Source organism: Podarcis pityusensis (genome assembly GCF_964106645.2).
Source record: "Podarcis pityusensis genome assembly, chromosome: 2".
Taxonomy (NCBI): Eukaryota; Metazoa; Chordata; class Lepidosauria; order Squamata; family Lacertidae; genus Podarcis; species Podarcis pityusensis.
In genome coordinates, this window is record NC_138029.1 from 119,753,313 (window position 1) to 119,776,950 (window position 23,638).

Sequence of the window (23,638 nt, forward strand, 5' to 3'; positions counted from 1 at the left end):
GTGACTGGCCCAAGGTCACCCAGCAGCTGCAGGTGGAGGAGCGGAGACGCGAACCCGGTTCACCAGATTATGAGACTACCGCTCTTAACCACTACACCACACTGGCTACTAAGGGGGGGCCTACTAACACAGCATGTGCCTTTTTGGGGTGGAATCAGGACTTGGTTTTACAACACACACACCCCTCAACCTCTGGGAGTGGGGGGACCTTTTTACGCAAATACACAATTTACTAGTTCCGGAGGGAACTGCCAGGTTGGTGGGCTGGGGCAGAGTTTTTTTTGGGGAGGGAAGCTGCTCGCAGATTTGGAGTGGTTCCTGTCTGCCCCTTATGGGCCTACCTTACCCCACTTGGCCAAATCTCACAGGGACAGCTTTTTATTATTATTGAGACAGCAAGAAAAGAAAAAAGAGAAAACACAAATACCAAATTACACACAAGAACAACAATAAATACTGAATTTTCTTAACAAACAATAAGGCATAAATTGGTCTTAACACTAAAGACCCAACCTCCCGTCTATTCCATATTTCGATTTTATATAACTTATTGCCAGCACACACTTTTATCATTATTAAACTTTTTCTTAATATATCTTTGTTATGTACTGAAGTTCTCACCCTGGGCCAGCAGGGGGATACTGTAGATAGTTTTCACTCAGGTCCACATATGCAAATAAGGAATTGAAAGTGACGTTCAGTGATTGGATAGTTACAGAAAGTTGTACTGTTGCATTGTAGTGGAGCTCTATATAAGCAGGCTGGCTGAACCCTTCAGTTCAGTTCAGTTCTGTTCTGTGCCTGTGAATAAACAAGAGCTATTTGAAGAATCACTGTGTCGTTTGATATGTACACCCACAACTTAACAATCTTAATTGTTATATCTGCCTTGCAACTATTACTGAAGTTCCACGAATGCTGCAACCGAGTTTAAATTACTATATTTGTATTTCAAATATACTTTGAAAACCTCCCATTTTGAAACAAATCCCTGTTTCGATTTATTCTTTATTTTTTCTGATAGACCATCAAATTCTGCATATTCTGTCAGCTTTTGGATCCAATCTTGTATAGAGGGAATTTCATTACTCTTCCATTTTCTCATTGGAACGGCTTTGCGGTGGCCCTACTGAAATGGGAAAGAACGGGATGGGGTGTGGGGCTGGAGACACGATTGGGGCGAGGGGCATAGCTGTCAACGTTTCCCTTTTTTTAAGGGAAATTCCCTTATTCCAAATAGGATTCCTCGCAAGAAAAGAGAAAAGTTGACAGCTATGGCAAGGGGTGCAGGCCAGGTTGGGTGGGGGAGGGTGGAGCACACTTTTGCAGTATTTCAGGTTATTAAAGTACAAGACTGCTAATGTCAAAACACAAAACAAAAGCATCCGTGACAGATGGCCCTCCAACCTCTGCTTAAAAACTTCCAAGGAAAAAGTGTCCACCACCTCCCAAGGGAATCCATTCCACTGTCGGACAGCTCTTACTGTCAGAAAGTTTTCCCCTATGTTGAGTCGGAATCTCCCTTCTTGTAACTTTAAGCCTTTGGTTTGAGTCCTACCCTCCTGAGCAGGAGAAAACAAGCCTTGAAATTTGCCTTAATAATAAACAATAAATGGAGGAGGAATACAAGTAACTCAATTTAAACAAGTTTAAATATAAATGATCAGCAGCATCCTGCCAGGGGTCTGCAACCTTTAAGACAAAAAGAGCCACTTGGACCCGTTTCCAAAGGGGGAAAAAATGGGAGCCGCAAAACTCATCATTATAAAAATAACTTTTTTCTCATTTTTTAATTATTTCTTTGTTTGACCCCTCAGAATTACTCCTCCTCATAGAAATAAACGTTCAATTAACAAGTTACCTTTTTTTGTGTGTGTATTCTTCACTCCCCTTCAAAACAGTGACCAGCGTACATGCCCCCTTTCAATGCAGTGACCAGCGTACATGCCCCTTACAATGTAGCGGGCGGGCGGGCGGGAAGGTGACGTCGGGACGGTGCGTGACTAACGCACGCACCACCCCCATGTGACGTCACAGCCAGTACAGCACCCGCCACAGTGGGGAGTGTCGGAGCGCACAATGCGCCTCGCCCCCTCGCTAGTATCCACCCCAGAGCCGCGGCAAAGGTGTAAAAGAGCCACATGCGGCTCCGGAGCCGCGGGTTGCAGACCCCTGTGCTAGAGTTACACACTTTTACCGTAATTTCCATTTATTTCGCTGGGTGTTTGTGTGTCTCTGCTAGATGAGGCCACAGGCAAATCTAGTTTAACCAATCCTACGGCACCCAGTTAGGAAACCAGATGCCTCAGGGAAGCCTGCAAACAAGGGACCTGTGAATATTTGCAAATTTTGTTTCTGATCATTTCCTTGGTGAATTTATTCAAATAGCATTTGCCCCACCCACAACCCTCTGGGTTTGTTTATTTCATCCCTTTCCTCCGCCTGCTTGCTTCCTTATATATCTTCCTTATATATCTCGCTTATATATCTTCCTACAATCCTCCTGAAGACTCCGCGCATTTTGACGAGGTTTTGGATGAGATAATAACCCGCAGGTCCCATCGCACGCAGGCTTTTCATCGTGGCTCTCTAACGGTTAAGGAGAACGAGCTGCGGCTCCTAGAGAGGCCCCGGAAAAAACGTGTCTGTTTGGGGAAAGGGGGCGAGAGAGAAAAAACGCGAAAGTTCCTTCCGGTTTGAATTGCCTTCAGCGGCGGATGAATGGAGGAAGGAGCCGAGCGAGGGAAAGCGGCTTGCGATGTAGAGGGGAGGAGGGTGAGTACGCAGCAGTGGAGGGAGCCAGCCTTTCTCCTCTCTGGGGGTTCTGCGCTTTCTGACAGCTGGGTGGCAGGCAGAAATCCAACAGGGGAAGCTTTTCTCTTCCTCTTTTTCTTCTTCCAACTGCTGCCTTGGCGTTCAAGTTTCTCCCCGCAAAATCAGCCGCTGAAGCCAGGGAATAAAAGGGGAAAGCGCCAAGAACAAAGAAGCCACCAAGGCATTTAAACACTTAAGCAAAATATTATTAAATAAATTTATTGCTTATACCCCGCCCATCTGGCCGGGCCTCCCCAGCCACTCTGGGCGGCTTCCAACAGAATAGGGAAAACACAATCAAATATCAAACATTAAAAAACTTCCCTAAAAGAGAACGTCGCTTTGCTGTTAAGCAAACGGAGGCGCAAGCAGGGATGGCCCCGTGCAAACCGAGGAAAGGACTCCCACGCCTTTTTAAATGATGCAGAAGAGGGGGTTTCAGCAGGGTAGAGCTTTGCCCGAAATTTTGTTGCTGTGCACTTGCCCTCCAAAATGAAAGGTTGGGCTTCAGTTTGAAGATCTGGTTTTGGGGGGCCCAGCTATTTTTTTCTGTGTCCCCGATTTTGATAGCAGTGGCATGTACAGTATGTATGCATGTGTTTTATATACAGTGGTACCTCAGGTTAAGTACTTAATTCGTTCTGGAGGTCCGTTCTTAATCTGAAACTGTTCTTAACCTGAAGCACCACTTTAGCTAATGGGGCCTCCTGCTGCCGCCGCACCGCCAGAGCACGATTTCTGTTCTTATCCTGAAGCAAAGTTCTTAACCCAAGATGCTATTTCTGGGTTAATGGAGTCTGTAACCTGAAGCGTATGTAACCCGAGGTACCACTGTATTGCTCTCTCATGGCCAACAAGCTTTAAAAGGCGATCCGCCACATTCAGGCAAGATAAGGCTACCACTGGTTGCTGCCACAATGGTGATCCTCGACCTCTGCTGTTAGGAGGCAGCCTGTGCCCCTGAATAACAGCTGCTGGAATTCAGAAGTGTGGAGAGTGTGACTGTTGCCCTCAGGTCCCAATTGTGGGTTTCCCATTGGAGCATCTGGTTAGCCTCTGTGAAAGCCGGATGTTGGGCCTGATCCTGCAGCGCTGCTCTTACAGTGTCCACCCATCAGCTGAGGAGTGGGACTATGTCAGGCATCCCCAAACTCGGGTCTCCAGATATTTTGGGACTACAGTTCCCATCATCCCTAGCTAACAGGACCAGTGGTCAGGGATGCTGGGAATTGTAGTCCCAAAACATCTGGAGGGCCAAGTTTGGGGGTGCCTGGACTATGTGCAAGTGTGGAATATGTAGCCCAGGATGGTGGCCAGGGGTGAATCAGCCTTTCAGGCCCCCTCCCCAAAGGTCTTCCAACCGTGATGACTCTCCTCTTTTTGCAAGTTGGCACCCATTCCCAAGGTCACACCATACTGTTTGTCTGGTGAGCCAGTGAGCATCACTGCACACCAGGCCAAATCCTGACCAATGCACCAACATTCATTGGATTCCGATCAAGGTTTGATTTTGTTGTAGCAGTCCAGTGGAATAGAGATGTTGACCTTTTCTGTCTCGGTGAAATCAGACCACTGCGTTAGCAGTACCAAAGTAACCTCTCCGGGGTTCAAGCCTGGGCGGTGTGTCCGGAGGTCCTGGGCTGCCCAGACGACAAGACCCCCCTCTCACCCTCGCTGATGTGGTCCAAAGGAAAGCAGAGCAACACATTTGACACCAGCGGGGCTGCAGGAGTTGCAGGACAGAGCTTTACAGTCATACCTCTTGTTGTGTTTGCTTCAGGTTAATTTTTTTCAGTACTGGAAAGGGTTACTTCTGGGTTTCGTCGCTCGCGCATGCGCTCAAAATGACGTCACGTGCAGAAGTGGCGAATCGCGGCACGCGCAGACGCGGGTTGCATTCTGCTCATGTTGCGAACTGGGCTTCGGAACGGATCCCGTTCGCAATCAGAGGTACCACTGTACAAGACACCATCCAACTGTCTTAGGGACTCCAGGTTTGTGTGGGGACTTAGGATCTGAGTTTCCCTTCTCCTAAATGGGCTTCCTTCCTGGTTGGACAATCCCCATCTGCCCCTCACTTCCCTCTACAGCACATGCAGAAACTGCCTTCTTGACCATTGGACCCATGATTAGTCTCGTCCGCTCAATCTGCCGGAGCCTGTCTGCGCATGCAGGGAAAGTTCCTAACTCACTGAGGGTTTGAGGCCCATTGGCTGCCCTGACCTGGTTTAGATAGCTATTTGAAGCCATTCCCTGGGATTGTGGCCGCTGTCACACGCTGACAGCTTCTAGGAGCCACAGGTGAGAGTTGAGTGCAGGTGGGGACCAGCGGTGCACAAACTGCCCCAGAAGGAGCACAATGTGTCCCCCACCAGAGTCCCCACCCCTCTCCTGAAGCTTGCACAACGGGGGGGGGGGAGACCCATAGACTATTGAATGTAATACAGGTTGTTCTACAGCGAGGGTGAGGTGAGATCAGGCCCTGCCAGGAAGGCTTAATGTGGGCTTCTCTGCCTGGCCCTTGGCTCTCCCCAGGCCACACTTCTCACTGGCCATGTTCTGAACCTCCCATCTGGAATGTGCCACAAAATTCTGAAAATGCCTCTTGCTTTCCTGGATGGCAGGTGAGCGTGTAGGTGTCAAAATCTCTGGGTTCTTGCATGGCTGGAATGTGCCCTGCTCTTCAAAGGAAAGAGTTGCCTCCTTGGCCACACCCATTTTTTACTTTGGCCACGCCCACTTCTGTCATGGGAGGACCCCTTTCCCGGAAGCCTGCCTGCCTGTCAGAGAATGTGAAACCTCAGTGTGGAGATGATAATAACAAATAAGAGATGGTTCCCTAGTGCTGCTGCTCTAATCCAAGGTTTCCTAGCGCTGCACTGAGCTGCAATTCAGCCACATTTCCAAACAGGAATATTAATTTGGCAATGAAGCAAATGAACCAGAGACTGTCCACGGCTCCCAAGGTTCTGGCAAAATGTTTCTAGCAACTCTGGCAGGTGTGGAGCAGCAGGAAATTTGTGCAGGCTTTGCCTTGGCTGTCCTTTCTCCTTTCCTTGGCACTCAGAAGCGTTTCTGCCTTCCATTGTGGAGGCAGAGTTAGTGGCCGTTCATAGCCATACCTTCCATGAACTTGCCTGATTTCCTTTTGTAGCCATAAGTCATCATTGGGAGCGGATAACATGGTTTAACTCTATTCTTTTGCCTTTTCTGAATCTCCCAAACTCCTCCTTCGCATGTCTTCAATTTCTAGTATTATGAGAGAGATAAATCTTTTATAGAATTGCAGAATTGGAAGGGACCCCAAGGGTCATCTAGTCCAGCCCCCTGCAATGCAGGAATCTCAGCTAAAGCATCCAGGACAGATGGCCATCCAACCTCCGCTTAAAAACCTCCAAGGAAGGAGAGTCCACAACCGTGCATAATTTTATACTCCTCTGACATCTCCCATGCCCATGCTCAGAATCTAATTTGAAGTTTATATAGAGATTTATACATTTATAAGGTTTTTAAAATCAGTATCAGGTGTGAAAGAACCTGTGACCCTCCAGCTGATGCTGAATTCGAACTCCCGTCATCCCTAGCTACTGGCCGTGTTTGCCAGGGCTGATAGGATTTAAAGTTCAGCAACATCTGGAGGGCCAAAAGTTCCCCACTCCTGATCTGTGTCTTGCTCCACATCCTCTTTCCTGGCCTACTTCACAGGGTTGTTGCGAGGACAAAATGGAGAGGGGAAGAACCATGTCACTGCCTTGAGCTTTTTGGAAGAAAGGAGGGGTATAAATGCAAGATCATATTAGTTATTCTCATTTCTGGTTTACTTCTCTCCCATCCCAGAGAGAGCCCTTTCCGCTCATCTGGAACGTCTACCTATCTAAACGTTAGCCAAGAAGAAGACCTGATTCATCTCTGCTGCCTGTTGAATGACACCTATCCACCTTAACATGGCAAACTGGATCTAAGGAGAGGCTGGATATTTGTTCCGACTTTCAGCGAGGAAGCGAGAAGTTCTCTAGGATAAAGAGGGAGACTGAACTCGAATGAGGCCATTCTGGGCCCGAGACAAGATGGCCGTCAGGGAAGGGACACAGTCTGGCTTTGGCCTGCGGTTCCACGCAGAGCTTGAGCAAGGAGTCCCCCAGCAGATCAAAATGGAGGAGGAGGATACCTCAGATTCCACCTCGGGGGAAGGGTTGGAAGAAACCCCTTACATCATCCAGGCCGGAAGCATCCGCAAATTCCTGCAGAGGCCTCCCGGAGACCAGGAAACTGGCAACGGGCTGCTTTGGGAAACCCAGTGGCAGGACTTTCTGAAGACCCTGGAATACCCGCCACAGATCCTCGAGGAACCCACCCCGTGGGACAACACCAAGTCTTTCCTGGCCTCCTTTGAGCAAGTGGCTGAAGCGTGCCGGTGGCCCCGAGATGACTGGATGGTCCATCTTCTGCCAGCCCTCAGCGGGGAAGCTGAGCAGATCTTCAGCAACCTGGACACCAGAGACAGGATTAACTACGACAAGGTCAAGGCGGCCATCTTGCGTGGGGATGCCATCATCAGGGAGAGGCAGCGCCAGAACTTCCGCCGCTTCTGCTACCAGGAGGCCGAGGGGCCAAGAGGCGTTTACGGGCGGCTCCAGCAGCTGTGCGGTCAGTGGCTGAAGGTGGAGAGGCACTCCAAGGAGCAGATCCTGGAGCTGCTGATCCTGGAGCAGTTCCTGAGCATCCTGCCCCCCGAGATGCAGAGCTGGGTCGGGGAACATGGGCCGGAGACCTGCTCCCAGGCGGTGGCCCTGGCCGAGGACTTCCTGCAGAGGGCGTATGCTGGGGAGAGTTGGGAAGAGCAGGTGAGAGTCTAGATTTTCCAGCTTTGACTTAGGTAAGTTTCTCTCTTCAAGGTAACACCCCTGCTCTCAACAGCAATGCCTGATGAGGTTGTTCAGGTATGATGAAAGCAGACAAATATCCTAGGCAGAGGAGATGGGGGTTGCTTGCTCTGCAACAAAAAGTTGCAGCATGGTTTGTTCCTTGTTCAGGTTTCTAGACACTCTTTTCCACTGCGTTTTTTTGGGGGTGGGCAGTGATTCACTGTATTTACCGTATTTTTCGCTCTATAGGACGCACCGGACCATAGGACACACCGGACTATAGGAGGGGGAGAACAGGAAGAAAAAAAATTCTCCCCCTCACTGCTCAGCGCCCCTTCAACGAAGCGGCAGGAGAAACGGAGCACCTTCCATTTCTCCTCCCGCTTCACTGAAGGGGCGCTGCGCAGAGAGGGAAAACTGTGCAGCGCCACTCCAGCGAACCGAAGCCTGGAGAGCAAGAGGGATCGGTGTGCACCGACCCCTCTCGCTCTCCAGGCTTCAGGCAGCTATCCGCAAGCCTTCGGAGTGCAGTGGGAACTCCTGCTGCACTCCGAAGGCTTGCGGATAGCTGCCTGAAGCCCCCGGAGCGCAGCGGGAGTTCTCTGCGCTCCGGGGGCTTCAGGTGGCTTCAGCGAAAGCAACGCGAAGCCTCCAGAGCGCGGGGGGAGCTCTCCCTCTGCGCTTCGGCGGCTTCGCATTGCTATCGCTGAAGCCAAGGAGCCTGCATTCGCTCCATAGGACGCATACACATTTCCCTTTCATTTTTGGAGGGGGGAAGTGCGTCCTATAGAGCAAAAAATATGGTACTTACCGTATTTTTCGCACCATAGGACGCACTTTTTCCCTCCTAAAAAGCAAGGGAAAATGTCTGTGCGTCCTATGGAGCGAATGCAGGGGGGGAGGCAGGCGGGAAAAGCCCCCAAGAGCCGCACACAAGCTCCGTGCGCTCTTGCGGGCTTTTCCACAGGAGGGAGAAGGGACTGACTGGCTGCATCAGTCCCTTCTCCCACCTCCCAGAAAAGCCAGGAGAAGCCGCAATCTCTTTAAAGGGGTTGCACGGCTTCTGCGGGCTTTTGGGAGAGGTGAGGGAATCTCCCCACCTCCCAGGAAAGCCAGGAGAAGCCGTGCAGCCCTTTTAAAGTGCGCACGGCTTCTGCCGGTTTTGCGAGAGATGGGGGAATTCCCCCACTTCCCAGAAAAGCCAGGAGAAGCCATGATCTCTTTAAAGGGGTTGCGTGGCTTCTGCGGGCTTTTGCGAGAGGTGAGGGAATCCAACCACCTCCCAGGAAGGCCAGGAGAAGCCCTGCGCAGCGTCTCCCGGCAAGGAGAGGTTGCACAGGGCTAAAGAGAAAGCCAAAACAGCGAGCGGGATCCATCCTGCTTGCTGCCTTGGCTTGTGCCATAGCCGCGCGCAACCCCTCCGGCAGGGAGAGGTTGTGCGCAGCCTGTACGCTGCTCTTTGGGGCTGGGGGGGGGAGATTTTTTTTCTTGATTTCCCCCCCTAAAAACTGGGTGCGCCCTATGGTCCAGTGCGCCCTATGGTGCAAAAAATACGGTATTACCTTCATAGACCTTTTCCTTTTTTTTTTTTTTTAAATTTTTTTTAATTGATTTTACAGAAAAGTTTTAAACAATACAAACAAATAAAAAGACATACAAACATGTATAGTTTCATAACCTTTTTTTTTCATATCCCTCTCTTCTCGGACTCCCCCAAACCTCCCCTTCCTACATCCCAATTTCCAAAATTATTTCAGCAAATTCTAGATAATTTTATCAAATATATTTTTTCTTATTCTTTTCTTCAACTTAATCTTATGTCGCTGTAATCTCCTTTTCTTTCTCCAAACCTCGACATTTTAACATTCCTCAATTTTATAATAGTTCTTAAGATAAATTTTAAATTTCTTCCAATCTTCTTCCGCCGTCTCTTTCCCCTGCTCACGGATTCTGCCAGTCATCTCAGCCAATGTCATATAGTCTATCACCTTCATCTGCCACTCTTCCAAGGTGGGTAGTTCTTCTGTCTTCCAATACTTTGCGATGAGTATTCTTGCTGCTGTCGTAGCATACATAAAAAAAGTTCTATCTTTCTTTAACACCAATTGGCCGGCAATGCCCAAGAGAAAGGCTTCTGGTTTCTTCGGGAAAGTACATTTAAGTACCTTTTTCATTTCATTATATATCATTTCCCAGAAAGCCTTAATCTTCGGGCACGTCCACCAAAGGTGATAGAAAGTACCTTTAGTTTCTTTACACTTTCAACACTTATTATCAGGCAAATGATAAATTTTTGCTAGCTTGACTGGGGTCATGTACCACCTATAGATCATTTTCATAATATTTTCCTTTAAGGCATTACATGCCGTAAATTTTATACCGGTGTTCCACAACCATTCCCAGTCAGCAAACATAATGTTATGACCAATGTCCTGTGCCCACTTAATCATAGCTGATTTAACTGTTTCATCTTGTGTATTCCATTTCAGCAGCAGATTATACATTCTTGACAAGTTCTTAGTATTGGGTTCTAACAGTTCAGTTTCTAATTTTGATTTCTCCACCTGGAAGCCAATTTTCCTGTCTTGTTTATACACCTCCATTATTTGATAATAATGGAGCCAATCTAGAACTTTGGGTTTCAATTTCTCATAACTCTGTAACTTCAACTTATCTCCATCTTGTTCCAAAATTTCCCGATACTTTAGCCATTCGGCTTCCATATTAAGCTTTTTCAACGCCGTAGCTTCCAAAGGTGACAACCATCTAGGGGTTTTACTTTCCAACAAATCTTTATATCTTATCCAAACGTTATATAATGCTTTTCTGACAATATGATTTTTGAAGGCCCTATGCACCTTAATTTTATCATACCATAAATATGCATGCCAACCAAATGTATTGTTAAAACCTTCTAAGTCCAAGATATCTGTATTCTCGAGGAGCATCCATTCTTTCAGCCAGCAAAATGCTGCTGCTTCATAATACAGTTTTAAGTCCGGCAGGGCAAACCCCCCTCTTTCTTTTGCATCCGTCAGTATTTTAAATTTTATTCTGGGCTTTTTGCCCTGCCAGACAAATTTCGAAATATCCTTCTGCCACCTCTTGAAACAGTCTATCTTGTCAAGAATTTGTAATGTTTGGAACAAAAATAGCATTCTAGGCAATACATTCATCTTAATAACTGCAATTCGGCCTAACATTGACAATTTCAAATTTGACCATATTTCTAGATCTTTTTTAATTTCCGACCAACATTTTTCATAATTGTCTTTATACAGGTTCAAATTCTTAGATGTCAAATAAACCCCTAGGTATTTCACCTTCTTTACCACTGTCAAACCTGTTTCATTCTGAAACTTCTCCCTCTCCATGACTGTTAAATTTTTTTCCAAAACTTTAGTCTTTTGTTTATTCAATTTAAATCCGGCCACCTGACCAAATTCTTGAATTAGCTCCAACACCCTTTTTGTACTAGTGTCTGGCTCTTGTAAAGTAAGTACTAAATCATCTGCAAAGGCCCTTAACTTGTAATGTTTGGCTCCGACCTGTACACCTTTAACCTGCTGGTCATCTCTAATCATATTTAGCAACACCTCCAGAACAGAAATAAAAAGTAATGGGGAAATTGGGCACCCCTGTCGTGTCCCTTTTTCTATTTTAAATTCTTCAGTTATCACATTATTTACAATCAACTTAGCCTTTTGTTCAGCGTATATGGCACCCATACCATTCTCGAATCCTTGGCCTACCCCCATCCCATGAAGATTCTTTTTCATAAAACTCCAAGAAATATTGTCAAAGGCTTTCTCCGCGTCCACAAAGATCAGAACTGCTTTAGTGTTTATGTTCACCTCTAATAATTCCAAAATGTCTATTATGTTCCTCACGTTGTCTGATAAATGCCTTTTTGGGAGAAAGCCTGCTTGGTCCTTATGAATCTTCTCCATCAACACTCTTTTCAGTCTTTTTGCCAGAATGTCTGCAAAAATTTTATAATCCACATTAAGTAATGATATTGGGCGGTAGTTCTTAAGTTGAGTCTTTTCAGTCTCTGTCTTTGGTATGAGTGTAATATACGCTTCTTTCCACGATTCTGGTGCCCTTTTCCCCTCTAAGATCTCATTACAGACTTCCTTTAATGGTTGTACCAACCACTCCTTCAAAGCTTTATAGTATCTGGAAGTCAGTCCATCTGGTCCTGGAGATTTGCCCAGTTGCATGTTTTGAATGGCACCCTCTATCTCTTGATCTGTTATTCTCTGGTTTAGATCCACCTTACTTTGGTGAGAGATTTTTTGTAGTCCATACTTTTTAAGAAATTCATCTATATCCTCCTCCTTCTGTGGTCCTTGTGAATATAGTTTTTTAAAATAACTCAAAAAACAGTTTCTTATCTCGTTAGGTTTAGATATATTCTTTCCATCCACTTCTAGGCTTGTAACTGTGTTTAGTTTCTGTCTTTTCTTCAATTGCCAAGCCAGAAGCTTACCACATTTATCTGCAGATTCAAATGTCTTTTGTCTCATTTGTTTTATCTTCCATTCAATCTCTTGATTCATCAATTCCATATATTGTGTCTGGTATAACTTAATCTCTCTCAAAATCTCCTGGGACTTTGGTTTTGATCTCAATTTCTTCTCTCCTTCTTTTATCTTTTCCAAGATCTTGTCCTTCTTCTCATTTTGCTTTCTCTTTTTTACTGAATTTTGTTGAATTAGAAATCCTCGCATCACTGCTTTACTTGCGTCCCAGATCACTCTTTTTTCTACATCAGTTTTTAGATTTATTTCAAAATAGTCCTTTAAAATTTTTTGGGCCTTTCTGTGGATCTCCTCATCTCGAAACAGGGTGTCATTCATCCTCCATCTGAATTGACCAGTTGTTGTAAGTTTCATCTCCATCTTCACGGCGTTATGGTCAGAGCAAGTCTTTGGGCAGATTTCCACTTTCTTAATCTTTGGAGCCAACCTACTAGTAATCCAAATTTGATCGATTCTGGTCCAGGTCATCATTGCTTCAGAGAAGAAGGTTCCCTCTCTCTCGAGAGGATTCCTTGTTCTCCAAATATCAATCAAGTCCATATTTTCAGTCATTTCAAAGAAAGTCTTTGGTAGTCTCCCATCTCTGGTGATTACCTGTCTTTGTGCTTTGTCCATATTTGTAGATACCACTCCATTCATATCTCCCATCATAATTAATTTGTAATCCAAATAGTCCAACAATGTCTCATGCAACTTCTTAAAAAATTCTGACTTCCCTTCATTAGGTGCGTAGATCCCTAGTATCAAAAATTTTTCACCTTGAATTTGCACTTCAATTGCCAAATACCTTCCTTGTTCATCTTTAAATATAAACTTTGGGGAAAGTTTTTCTTTTGCATAGATTACCACTCCTCTTTTCTTAACTTTATCCGATGAAATAAATTCTTGGCCTAATCTCTTATTGACGAGTAGTTTCCTATGCAATCTTGTTATATGAGTTTCCTGTAAACAAATTAAGTCCAACTGCTCTTTTTTCAATAAATGGAATATATTTTTCCTCTTTCGCGGAAGGTTAAGTCCATTACAATTCCAACTTAGAAGTTGCAGGGCCATCCTGAAGCTATTTGCCTCCTGTCGCTCCGAGTAGTTGTTCTTCTTCTGTCGGTGATTTCAGTCCAAACGTCAAGTTTAAAATGTCTGTTGCGTCTTTCGTTTCTGATGTTATTTCCTCTCCGACTGTTCCTTTCAGAAGGTCTTCCCTGTAGTGATTTAGAAATTGATCTCGATCTTCTACTGATCTTATCCTTATTTTCCCATAGACCACCTTTTCCTCCAAGGAGCTCAAGGTTCTCCCCTCCCTATTTTATCCTCACAGCTACCCCTGTGAGGTAGGTAGACTGAGAGACAGGGACTGGTCTCAGGTCGGCCAGTGAGTTGCACGGCTGCATTTGAACCCTGGTCTTTCTCACTGACTACTACACCACACTGGCTCTCCCAGTATATTTAGAAACCTTAAATGGACAAACCTTGGAATTATGCTCTAAAAGTAAAGAGTCTTGATAAAGTTGTCCATTTAACTCAGTTTGGTTGGCCAGAAAGGCTTAGCCTGTCAGGCATGTGTACCAAGAAATGTCGTAAAAATAAAGAGCAAATAAAACCATGAAACATGCACCAGGAAACAGCATAAACACGCTCTTAAGAGTTCAAGGAATTTAAGAGAAGCAAGCAAGTTTGTAGAGTAAAAGATGAGGCATGGGGCACGTGAGGAAGGAAGTAAGCTAATATCCAGGGCTTTCTTCAGCTGGAACTCAGTTTCGACACCTCTCAGGCAGGAGCCATTGCCATTCTAAGAGAATGAGGGAGGTGTTTGTGGTGAGTTCCCACATCTCTTTTTCTAGAAAAATAGCACTGGTTAGATCAATATTGGAAGGGATATTGGCATAAAAATCCTAAAAGAGGTTCCATGTTAGTGTGTGAAGGCCATGACTGCTTGAACAAGGCAGGTGTCCCTTTGGCCCCACAGCACCAGCTGAGGAGGAGGCCTCACTCTGCCCAACGGGAGAGCCAATCCCTCCAGGCTACACTGGGGCACAATCTGCATCACTTTCCCATGGCCGCCACCCCTCACGACCTCCGCTCCCAAATCCTTCCTTGAAGGGGGATCTTATCTTTCTTTTCTAGGGCAACCCAGTCAGATGGGCGGGGCAAAAGAATATTATTATTATTATTATTATTATTTTAATTTATTAATTTATTTTTTATTTTATTTATTTCAGGAGTTGGGACCAATTGAGGAGGTCGCTCTGGATTTCTCTGAGGAAGAAGAGACCCCACTGAATGGGGAGCGGAGCCCTGGTTACACAGAGGCCGGTAGGGAGGATGACGACAGCGACGCCACCTCACTAGGTGAGGATGACTGTTTATTTTCACTTAAAAACAACACCAATGGCTTCTCTTCAGCAAACTGAGTCTGGCCAACAGTAAAACCATGGGCTAGGCCCCGTCCTAGTCCTCCTCAGAATAGGCCCATTACACTTAATGGGCATGACTGACTTAGGTTCACTAATTGCAGTGGGTCTAAAGGTAAAGGTAAAGGGACCCCCGACCATTAGGTCCAATCGCGGACGACTCTGGGGTTGTGGTGCTCATTTTGCTTTACTGGCCGAGGGAGCCGGCATACAGCTTCTGGGTCATATGGCCAGCATGACTAAGCCGCTTCTGGTGAACCAGAGCAGCGCATGGAAACACCGTTTACCTTCTCACCGGAGTGGTACCTATTTATCTACTTGCACTTTGATGTGCTTTCGAACTGCTAGGTGGGCAGGAGCAGGGACCGAGCAACAGGAGCTCACCCAGTCACGGGGATTCGAACCGCCGACCTTTTGATCGGCAAGTCCTAGGCTCTGTGGTTTAACCCACAGCACCACCCGTGTCCCTGCAGTGGGTCTACTCTGTGTCTACTCCTTAAAATGTATAATAACCAATTGCTGTAAAAACAACGGCAGCGGTTGACCATTGCAGTGGTCACGGAAACAAACAAAACGCAAACAGGTGGCAGTAAGCAAGCGTCAGGATAGGAAGGAGCTATTTCTGCTGCCGCCACCACCCACTCCCCATCATTGCGGGGGGTTGGACTAGATGACCCTTGGCTCCTTTCCAACTCTTAAGATGCTATGATTCTATATCCAGACCTGCTGGATAGCTCAGTTGGTTAGAGCGTGGCGCTGATAATGCCAAGGCCTCAGGTTCAATCCCAGTAAGGGACGGCTGCATATTTCTGCATTTCAGGGGGTTGGACTAGATCACGGGTGTCAAACACAAGGCCCGCGGGCCGAATCCGGCCCGCCAGACCTCGTCATGTGGCCCGTGTACCCGCCGCCGGCCGCCAGCCTTCACCTTTTATTCTCGCTTTTTTTTTTTTTTTGACACAAGAAAGCCGCCTCTTCAGCGCATGCGCAGCAGCCTACAAGCCAGAGAACGTCTGCCCTCTAGCGGCGCCGGCCGTTCTACACAGGAAACCTCCACTTTACATAGTCCTACAGATACAATCGGCCCTTTGAGGGTGACCAAAGTGCTGATGCGGCCCCTGATGAATTTGAGTTTGACACCCCGGACTAGATGATCCTCGGGGGCCCCTTCCAACTTTATGATTCCATGAAAACAGCAGTAGCAAGTAACCAAGGACTAGGAAACATGTAAAATAAATTAAACAAAGGAGAATTAAAATAAAAAAATCTATGTGACTTTCTCAAGGATTTCTCTCCATCTCTGAACGGGCCTTCTCTGCAGTGGCTCCTCGTCTGTGCAACAAAGTTCGCCTTTGTTTGATTTGATTGACCTCCTATGCCCTTTTAAAATGTGGGGGGGGGGGTATTTTGATTATTGATTTTGTGGTTTTATATTTTAGTCTGTAAACCGCCCTGAGACCTGCAGGTATAGGGCAGTATATAAATTCAGTTAATAATAGTAGTAATAGTAGAATGGTAGAATAGTTCTACCATTGGCCCATCTATCCCAGCATCCTGTTCTCACAGTGGCCAACCAGATGACCCAGTGAGAAGCCTGCAAACAGGGCCTGTGTGGAACAGCACCCTGCCCATTTCCGATTCTTAGCAACTGGTACTCAGAGGGGGAGCACGACCTTCTCTGCTGGTAGCTGTTGATAGCCTTATCTTGTGGTTTAACAGTCAGTTCCTCCAATCAGGGAACTCTGGGAATCATAGCTTTTGGGGGGGGGCAGGGGTGCCTCCTAGCAACTCTCAGCACCCTGGAAAAATTACACCTCCCAGGATTCTCTGTGGGCAGCCATGACGGTTTAAAGTGGTGTGATACTGCTTTAAATGTGTGGCGCACGTGGGGACTGAGAGAGAGTGAACAAGAGAGAAGGACAAGTATTTGGGCTTGCATTCTTCCTTCTTTCTTTCCCCAGCCACTCTGGGCGGCTCCCAACAGAATATTAAAAACACAATAAAACATCAAACATTAATTACTTCCCTGTACAGGGTTGCCTTCAGATGTCTTCTAAAAGTCAGATAGTTGTTTATTTCCTTGACATCTGATGGGAGGGCATTCACAGGGTGGGTGCCAACACCGAGAAGGCCCTCTGCCTGGTTCCCTATAACCCCACTTCTTGCAGTGAGGGAACCGCCAGAAGGCCCTCGGAGCTGGACCTCAGCGTCATGAGATGTTTCATGAGTGTAGTGGCTATTGACTTTTGACACTTGAGGGTTATATTTTTAGCACCCACCTTATTTTTAGCAATTGTCAGTTGCTATAAATTGCTTTTGGTGTTTTGTTTTAATGCTGTAACCCACCCTGCAACCTTGGGGTGTAAAGGTAAAGGTAAAGGGCCAGTCTTGACAGACTCTAGGGTTGTGCGCTCATCTCACTCTAGAGGCCGGGACTCGGCGCCGCCCGCAGACACTTCCGGGTCACGTGGCCAGTGTGACATAGCTGCTCTGGCGACCTGCAACCTTGGGGTGATGGGCAGATGATGATGATGATGATGATGATGATGATAATAATAATAATAATAATAATAATAATAATATAGTGGAATGGCTGTATGGATCTTCCAGGAGCAGAGGCAGTGTACCTCTAAATGCCAGCTGCTTGGGGTGCTTCCCAGAGGCATCTTATTGGCCAAGTACAGGAAACAGGAAGCTGGGCTAGGTGGGCCATTGGTCCAGTCCAGCAGGGCACTCATTTGTTTTTTTCTGCCATGTTTAAAATGTCCCCTTTGTTGTGGCAGGTGAAGATTGGGTGAGTGCCACTGAGACGGAGACACCCCAGTCAGAAGGATTTTATCAAGCCTACCCAAACGGGACTCCGAACGGAAGGAGAGAAGAAAGCAAGGCTTCCTGTTTTCGTGAGCAGGAAGAGCACCACCCTGAGAGGAAAGAGGAAAATGGCCCACCAGAGAGAGCAGAAACATGTGTGATTTGGGAGGGCGATGAACCCCTTGAGGGAAGCAGGGAAGCACAGGGGATCCACATGCCAAAGAAGAAGAAGGGCATGTTCAAGGTTGATGGATGGCGCTTCAGGCAGAGGACAGACCCTATTAAACGTGAGAGAACCAACACAGTGGAGCAGCCCTACAAATGCTCTGATGGTGGGAAAAGCTTCAAGGTGATCTCTCACTGCATTTCTCGCAAAAGAAGACATGGGGAAAGGAAGCAACACAGGTGCCCGGACTGTGGGAAATCCTTCATTGCCAAAGCACACCTTAGCATTCATCAGAGAACCCACACTGGAGAGAAGCCATTCAAGTGCCTGGCCTGTGGGAAGACTTTTGCCCAGAGTTCCAACCTCAGTGTCCATCAGAGAATCCACACAGGAGTGAAGCCGTTCCAGTGCTCTGACTGTGGGAAAAACTTCTGTTCCAGCGCCAACCTTACCAAACACCAGAGCACCCATGTGAAGGGGGCCCCATATAAATGTTTAGTGTGTGGGAAGAGCTTCAAGGTGCACGCTCACTTTATCACCCACAAAAGCATCCACGCAGGAAGGAAATCGCACACATGCTCAGACTGTGGGAAGAACTTCCTTGCTGCATCACACCTCATAATTCATCGGCGAGTTCATACTGGAGAGAGACCCTATAAATGTGTGGAATGTGGGAAAGCCTTTATTCAGAAGGCTCACCTTAAGGTCCACCAACGAACGCACAAAAGAGGAAAATCGTTCCAGTGTTCTGAGTGTGGAGAAAACTTCAGTTCCAGGATCAGCCTTATCCAACATCAAATAATCCACCCTGGAGTGAGCCCCTATAAATGCTATGAATGTGGGAAAACCTTCAGGGTGAATTCCCACCTTATTGCTCACAAGAGGAACCACGCAGCCAAGAAACCCCATAAGTGTTCATACTGTGGGAAATCCTTCTTTACCAAATCGTACTTTATCATCCATCAGAGAATCCACACAGGAGAGAGACCGTTCAAATGCTTGGCCTGCGGGAAAGGTTTTAGCCAGATTTCGCACCTTAATGTTCATAAACGAACCCACATTGGGGTGAAGAAATTCCAGTGCTCTGACTGTGGGAAAAGTTTCAGTTCGAGCTCAAACCTTATTAAGCATCAGAGCATCCACACAAGAGGAAACCTCTATATATGCTCTGACTGTGGGAAAAGCTTCAAAGGCCATTCCCACCTTATTGCTCACAAGAGAATCCACACAGCCAAGAAGACCCACAAGTGTTCGTACTGCGGGAAGTCCTTCTTTGGCAAATCGTACCTCATTACCCACCAGAGAATCCACACGGGAGAGAGGCCATACAAATGTTTGGCCTGTGGGAAAAGCTTCACGCAGAGCTCCCACCTTACTGCTCATCAAAGGACTCACAAAGGAAAAAAATCATTATGTTGCTCAGACTGTGGGAAAAGCTTCAGGGTCAGCTCTCACCTTATTGCACACAAGAGGATTCATGAGGCAAAGAAAGCCCATAAGTGTTCCTACTGCAGCAAATCCTTCATTTTCAAGTCCTACCTTATCATACACGAGAGAATGCACACAGGAGAGAGACCCTACAAATGTTTGGTTTGTGGCAAAAGCTTCAGTCAGAATTCACACCTTACTGTTCATCAGAGAACTCATGTGGGGAAGAAACCATCCAGGAAAGGCTTTAGGGTGAGCTCTCAGCTTATTGCCCATAAGAGAATCCGCACAACAAAGAAGCTGAACAACAACAACAACAACAACAACAACAACAACAACAACAACAACAACGGGAATAGTACTAAGTGTTTGGATTGTGGGAAATCTTTCATATCCAAATCATACCTGATCATCCATCAGAGAATACACACAGGAGAGAGACCCTATAAGTGCACGGTCTGTGGGAAATGTTTCAGCCAGAGCTCTCATCTGACAGTCCACCAGAGAACCCACAAGGGAGAGAAGTTGTTCCCGTGTTCAGACTGTGAGGAAAAATTCAGTTCCAGGATGAAGCTTCTTAAGCATCAGAGAATCCACATGAAGGGGAATCCATTTAAATGCTTGGACTGTGGGAAATCTTTTGTCACCAAATCACAGCTTGTGGTACACCAGAGAAGCCACACTGGGGAGAGGCCGTATAAATGTTTGGACTGTGGGAAAGGGTTCAGCCAGAGCTCAAATCTCATTAGGCACCAGAGGATTCATTCGGGGGAGAACCCCTATAAATGCTCAGACTGTGGGAAAAGCTTCTGTTCAGGTGAGAACCTTATTAAGCATCAGAGAATCCACACTTAAGGAAGCAAGATCCTGAACTATGTGACCATACACTTCGAGAAGGCCATAAAAGTGTATGGACTTAAACAACAGTGGATTTTATTAGTCAGTAGGTGGTGGCGAGGAAAATATTTTTTGCAAAACACCATGCTGCAGACAGCGTTTTTGGTCGTTACTCAAAAATTTGCTGTTCACCAGTGAAGCCATGGAGGAATCAGCTGAGGTAAATGCTTTAGACAAAGGGAAGCATCCCTTGTGAGCTCAGATCTTTCCGCCGAAAAGGCGGAACTTGAATCTGCATCAGGTTTTGAACTCAGGACATACGGGATGCAAGGGTGATTCGACAGCTGCATCATCACCCTCTTCTGGCCAAAATAGGGCATTTTAAGGAAAACTGCCCGAACTTGTAAGGATGAGCAACAGTGAGCCAAGTGGTGGTGTTTCTAGACAACTTTAAAGATTCCAGGTCACCCTCAGTAAGTTGCTTTCCTTGTGACAGATTGCCTTGGCTCATCTTTTGCACCCTCCTTCATCAACCTAACAGGAGCAGAGTCAGAATCCTAGACTCGGTGGAGTAGAGTGGGGTCTTATTGAAGCTGCCTTTCAGATTATTTGTCCATCCAGCCCTTTATTTTCTATTCTGATTGGCTGCAGCATTCCAAGATCTCGGGAGGATAAAGACTTTCCCATCGCTTACGAACAGAAGAACCCAAGAATAGCAACTTGCTACTTGAGGCCATTTTTTAAAACAAAACAAAACAATGAATTGATCCTGGAGCCATACAAAGCCAGGTTCTGCTCCTGAGCTCCGGAAAATCTTCTACAGCTACTGAAATTTTTACATACGGAACAGTGGTGCAAGAGAAAGACACTGCTTAGGTTTTAAAATATATCTGTGTCAGAAAATTCACATGGGAAAGAAGCCATAGAAACACTCAGATTCATAGCTGTCAACTTTTCCCTTTTCTTGCGAGGAATCCTATTTGGAATAAGGGAATTTCCCTTAAAAAACGGGAAATGTTTATAGCTATGCTCAGATTGCCGCTGAAACTCTTAGTTTGAGTAAACCTTTGAGTAAACCCTGGAGTCTGTGCAGGACAGAATGTTTTTATGTTGTATGAGGAACCAGACACCTCTTTAAAAGGAGAGAGAGAGAAATCCAGGCTGCTGACCAATTTAGGGCTTTTAACCTTTTTTTTTAACGATTTTTCATTTTTCGATATTTTATGGGTCTGTTGGCAGAGCAGACTTTCCGTTATCCCAAGGAACAACCAAGTGATCCCTCTCTGGCTGTGCAACTTGCTGCCAGGAACAAGTCCCAAGTTACTTCCTTCCAAATGATTGTGAGAACGATGTGGGGAGACCTGTTTGTGTTATGGGGGGGTGTGCTTGGTTTTCTGTTCCCACAGCTGATGATGGGAAATCCTGTCTTTCTCAGTCTTTTGCACCATGGCTGGCAGCCACCGTCCAATCTCCTGCACATATTTGCCCCAAGGCTAGCAGAGGTTGCCCTGCAAAGAAAAGTGGACTAACCTCACTTGCTGTGAATGTGTGCGTCCAGAATTGCTCAGCTCCCAGCCTCTGTGGTGTGCACGTTCCTTCACAGAGGAATAGACAACAGGATGCATCAAATGCCTGTACTTGAGCCTTGGTGCGGGGGGGGGAACCCAAACTGTTTCTGCTTCTGCGGCAACGCCTGTTCAGGGTCTGCTGTGATTACATTTAAGGTCCAAGTTTTGCGCTTTTCAACTATGGCTGCGCTGTTCGGGGGTGTGGTGTGGGAGACAACGGCCATGCTGGGGTGTGATGTCACATAGAATCAGAGAATCGGAAGGGACTCCATGGGTCATATAGTCCAACCCCCTGCAATGCAGGAATCTCAGCGAAAGCATTCATGACAGATGGCCATCCAACCTCTGCTTAGAAAGCTCCAAGGAAGGAGAGTCTGCCACCTCTCATACATGTCTGTTCCACAGCTCTTACTGTCAGAAAGTTTTTCTGAATGCTTAGGAGGAATCTCCTTTCTTGTAACTTGAAGCCATTGGTTTTGAGTGCTCCCCTCTAGAGCAGAAGAAAACAAGCATGCTCCTTCTTCCATGTGTCAGCCCTTAAGTTATTTGAAGATGGCTATCATATCTCATCTCAGTCTCCTCTTTTCCAGGCTAAACATACCCAGCTCCTTCAAGTGATTCTCATAAGGCTTAGTTTCCAGACCCTTGATCATCTTGGTTGCCCTCATCTGTACACATTCCAGTTTGTCAACATCCTTCTAAAATTGTGGCGCTCAGAATTGGACACAGGACTCCAGGTGGTCTGACCAAGGCAAAATAGAGAATATTACTTCCCTTGATCAAGACACTAGACTTCTGTTGATGCAGCCTAGAATAGCATTAGCCTTTTTTTGCTGTTGCATCACACTGTTGGCTCATGTTCAGCTTGTGGTCCACCAAGACCCCTTCATCGTTGCTCTTTCTCCCCCATATCATTTTTCAGAAAAGGGACAAATTGACACATCAGGGTGTGAGGTCATATCAGCACCGTCCAGTCAGGAGCTAGTAATCACATATGATGTCACATGAGCACTGCCAGTCAGGAGCAAACCCACCCCCTCCTCCATAGCAGAACATAATAAAAGAACAGCCTTGTTTTGTTGTTGGTGTGTCCCTTTGCGGGTAAAGTTCAAACCATTGGAGAGTTACAGCACCTGTGGGAGAGACATGTTTTATTATCCGTTGGGCAGGGGAAAGTTAGGCTGATGTAGGTGTACCATGGCGTTTCACTGGCTACAGAATTGCTTCTTTTCAGCAAACGATGAGTTTCCAGCAGTGTTTGCAGACCTCGATGTTGCCCAGGTTGTACATTCTGCAAATGCTCCATGGGGGGCAGAAAACAAATAAATCTTTGTGTGGAAATATCTTTTTATTCCTGCCTCATTTCAAATAAACACTTTCTTACAGGATGAGATTTTGCCCGGCTCAGGAAGAGGCAAAAGAGCCCAGAGCTCTTCACTTTGACCAGCTCGTTTATCTGAGCACCTTCACAAGCAGAGGCAGATTTAGGGGAGTGCGACTGGTTCGCCCGCACTGGGTGCTGAGCTGGGAGGGCGCTGCACCCCCCCCCAACAATGACTTATAAGGCAAAAGGCACCAAATTTTGGTATCGCCCAGGGCACTGCTCAGATTTGAAAGCCAAGGTCTACCACTGACACAATCTGGGAGTGGAACACCAGGGCCAGAACATAATGGGACTCAGAAGCTCAAACATACCAGTCCAACTGCAGAACCAACATTTTCTTACAGGTCTGTCTCCCATCCAAGCAGTCGCTCTTCCAGATTTCAGCCGAAGAAGATGTCTTTCTGTCTCCCTTTTAATGTGCATTTACAGTTGACTGATTGATTGGAAATGATTCATTTGCTATTTGCATTTTTGCCTATCTGTGGAATTATTTTCTCTCTCTCCAACCTCCTCCCTGCCACAGCTGTTACCCATTTCCTACCACAGGACAGGTAGTTTGAACTCGATTTTTGAAGACATCCACCTCAATGGCTTACTTTACATTTCCAGAAGGAAAATAAAAAATGAGTTGGTTATCTTCATTTTTAAGAACACACAAGGGGTGCCAAGATTACTACCTTTGTGGACATGAGTCTATTCCCCATTTCTATTTGGTTTTGAAAAAATACCAATTGCTGTGGTTCCCAAACTTTCTGCGGCATAGGGACCGCTTGAAAATTGAGAGTGTTGGTGGGCCACTTAATGATTTTGCTG

At 46.3% G+C, this 23,638-nt stretch overlaps 1 protein-coding gene across 1 annotated transcript in view; it reads left to right on the forward strand.

The window, feature by feature from the left end:
- LOC308465347 (uncharacterized protein) overlaps positions 1–22,784 on the forward strand; it is a 35,112-nt gene extending 12,328 nt beyond the window's left edge. Inside the window, exons 4-6 of the mRNA XM_080985236.1 lie at positions 6,848–7,658; positions 14,440–14,569; positions 17,415–22,784. Of these exons, the coding sequence (XP_080841362.1) occupies positions 6,848–7,658; positions 14,440–14,569; positions 17,415–19,891 (3,418 nt within the window). The 3' untranslated portion in view covers positions 19,892–22,784. The remainder of the gene's footprint in view (positions 1–6,847; positions 7,659–14,439; positions 14,570–17,414) is intronic.
- Positions 22,785–23,638: the final 854 nt, after the last annotated feature.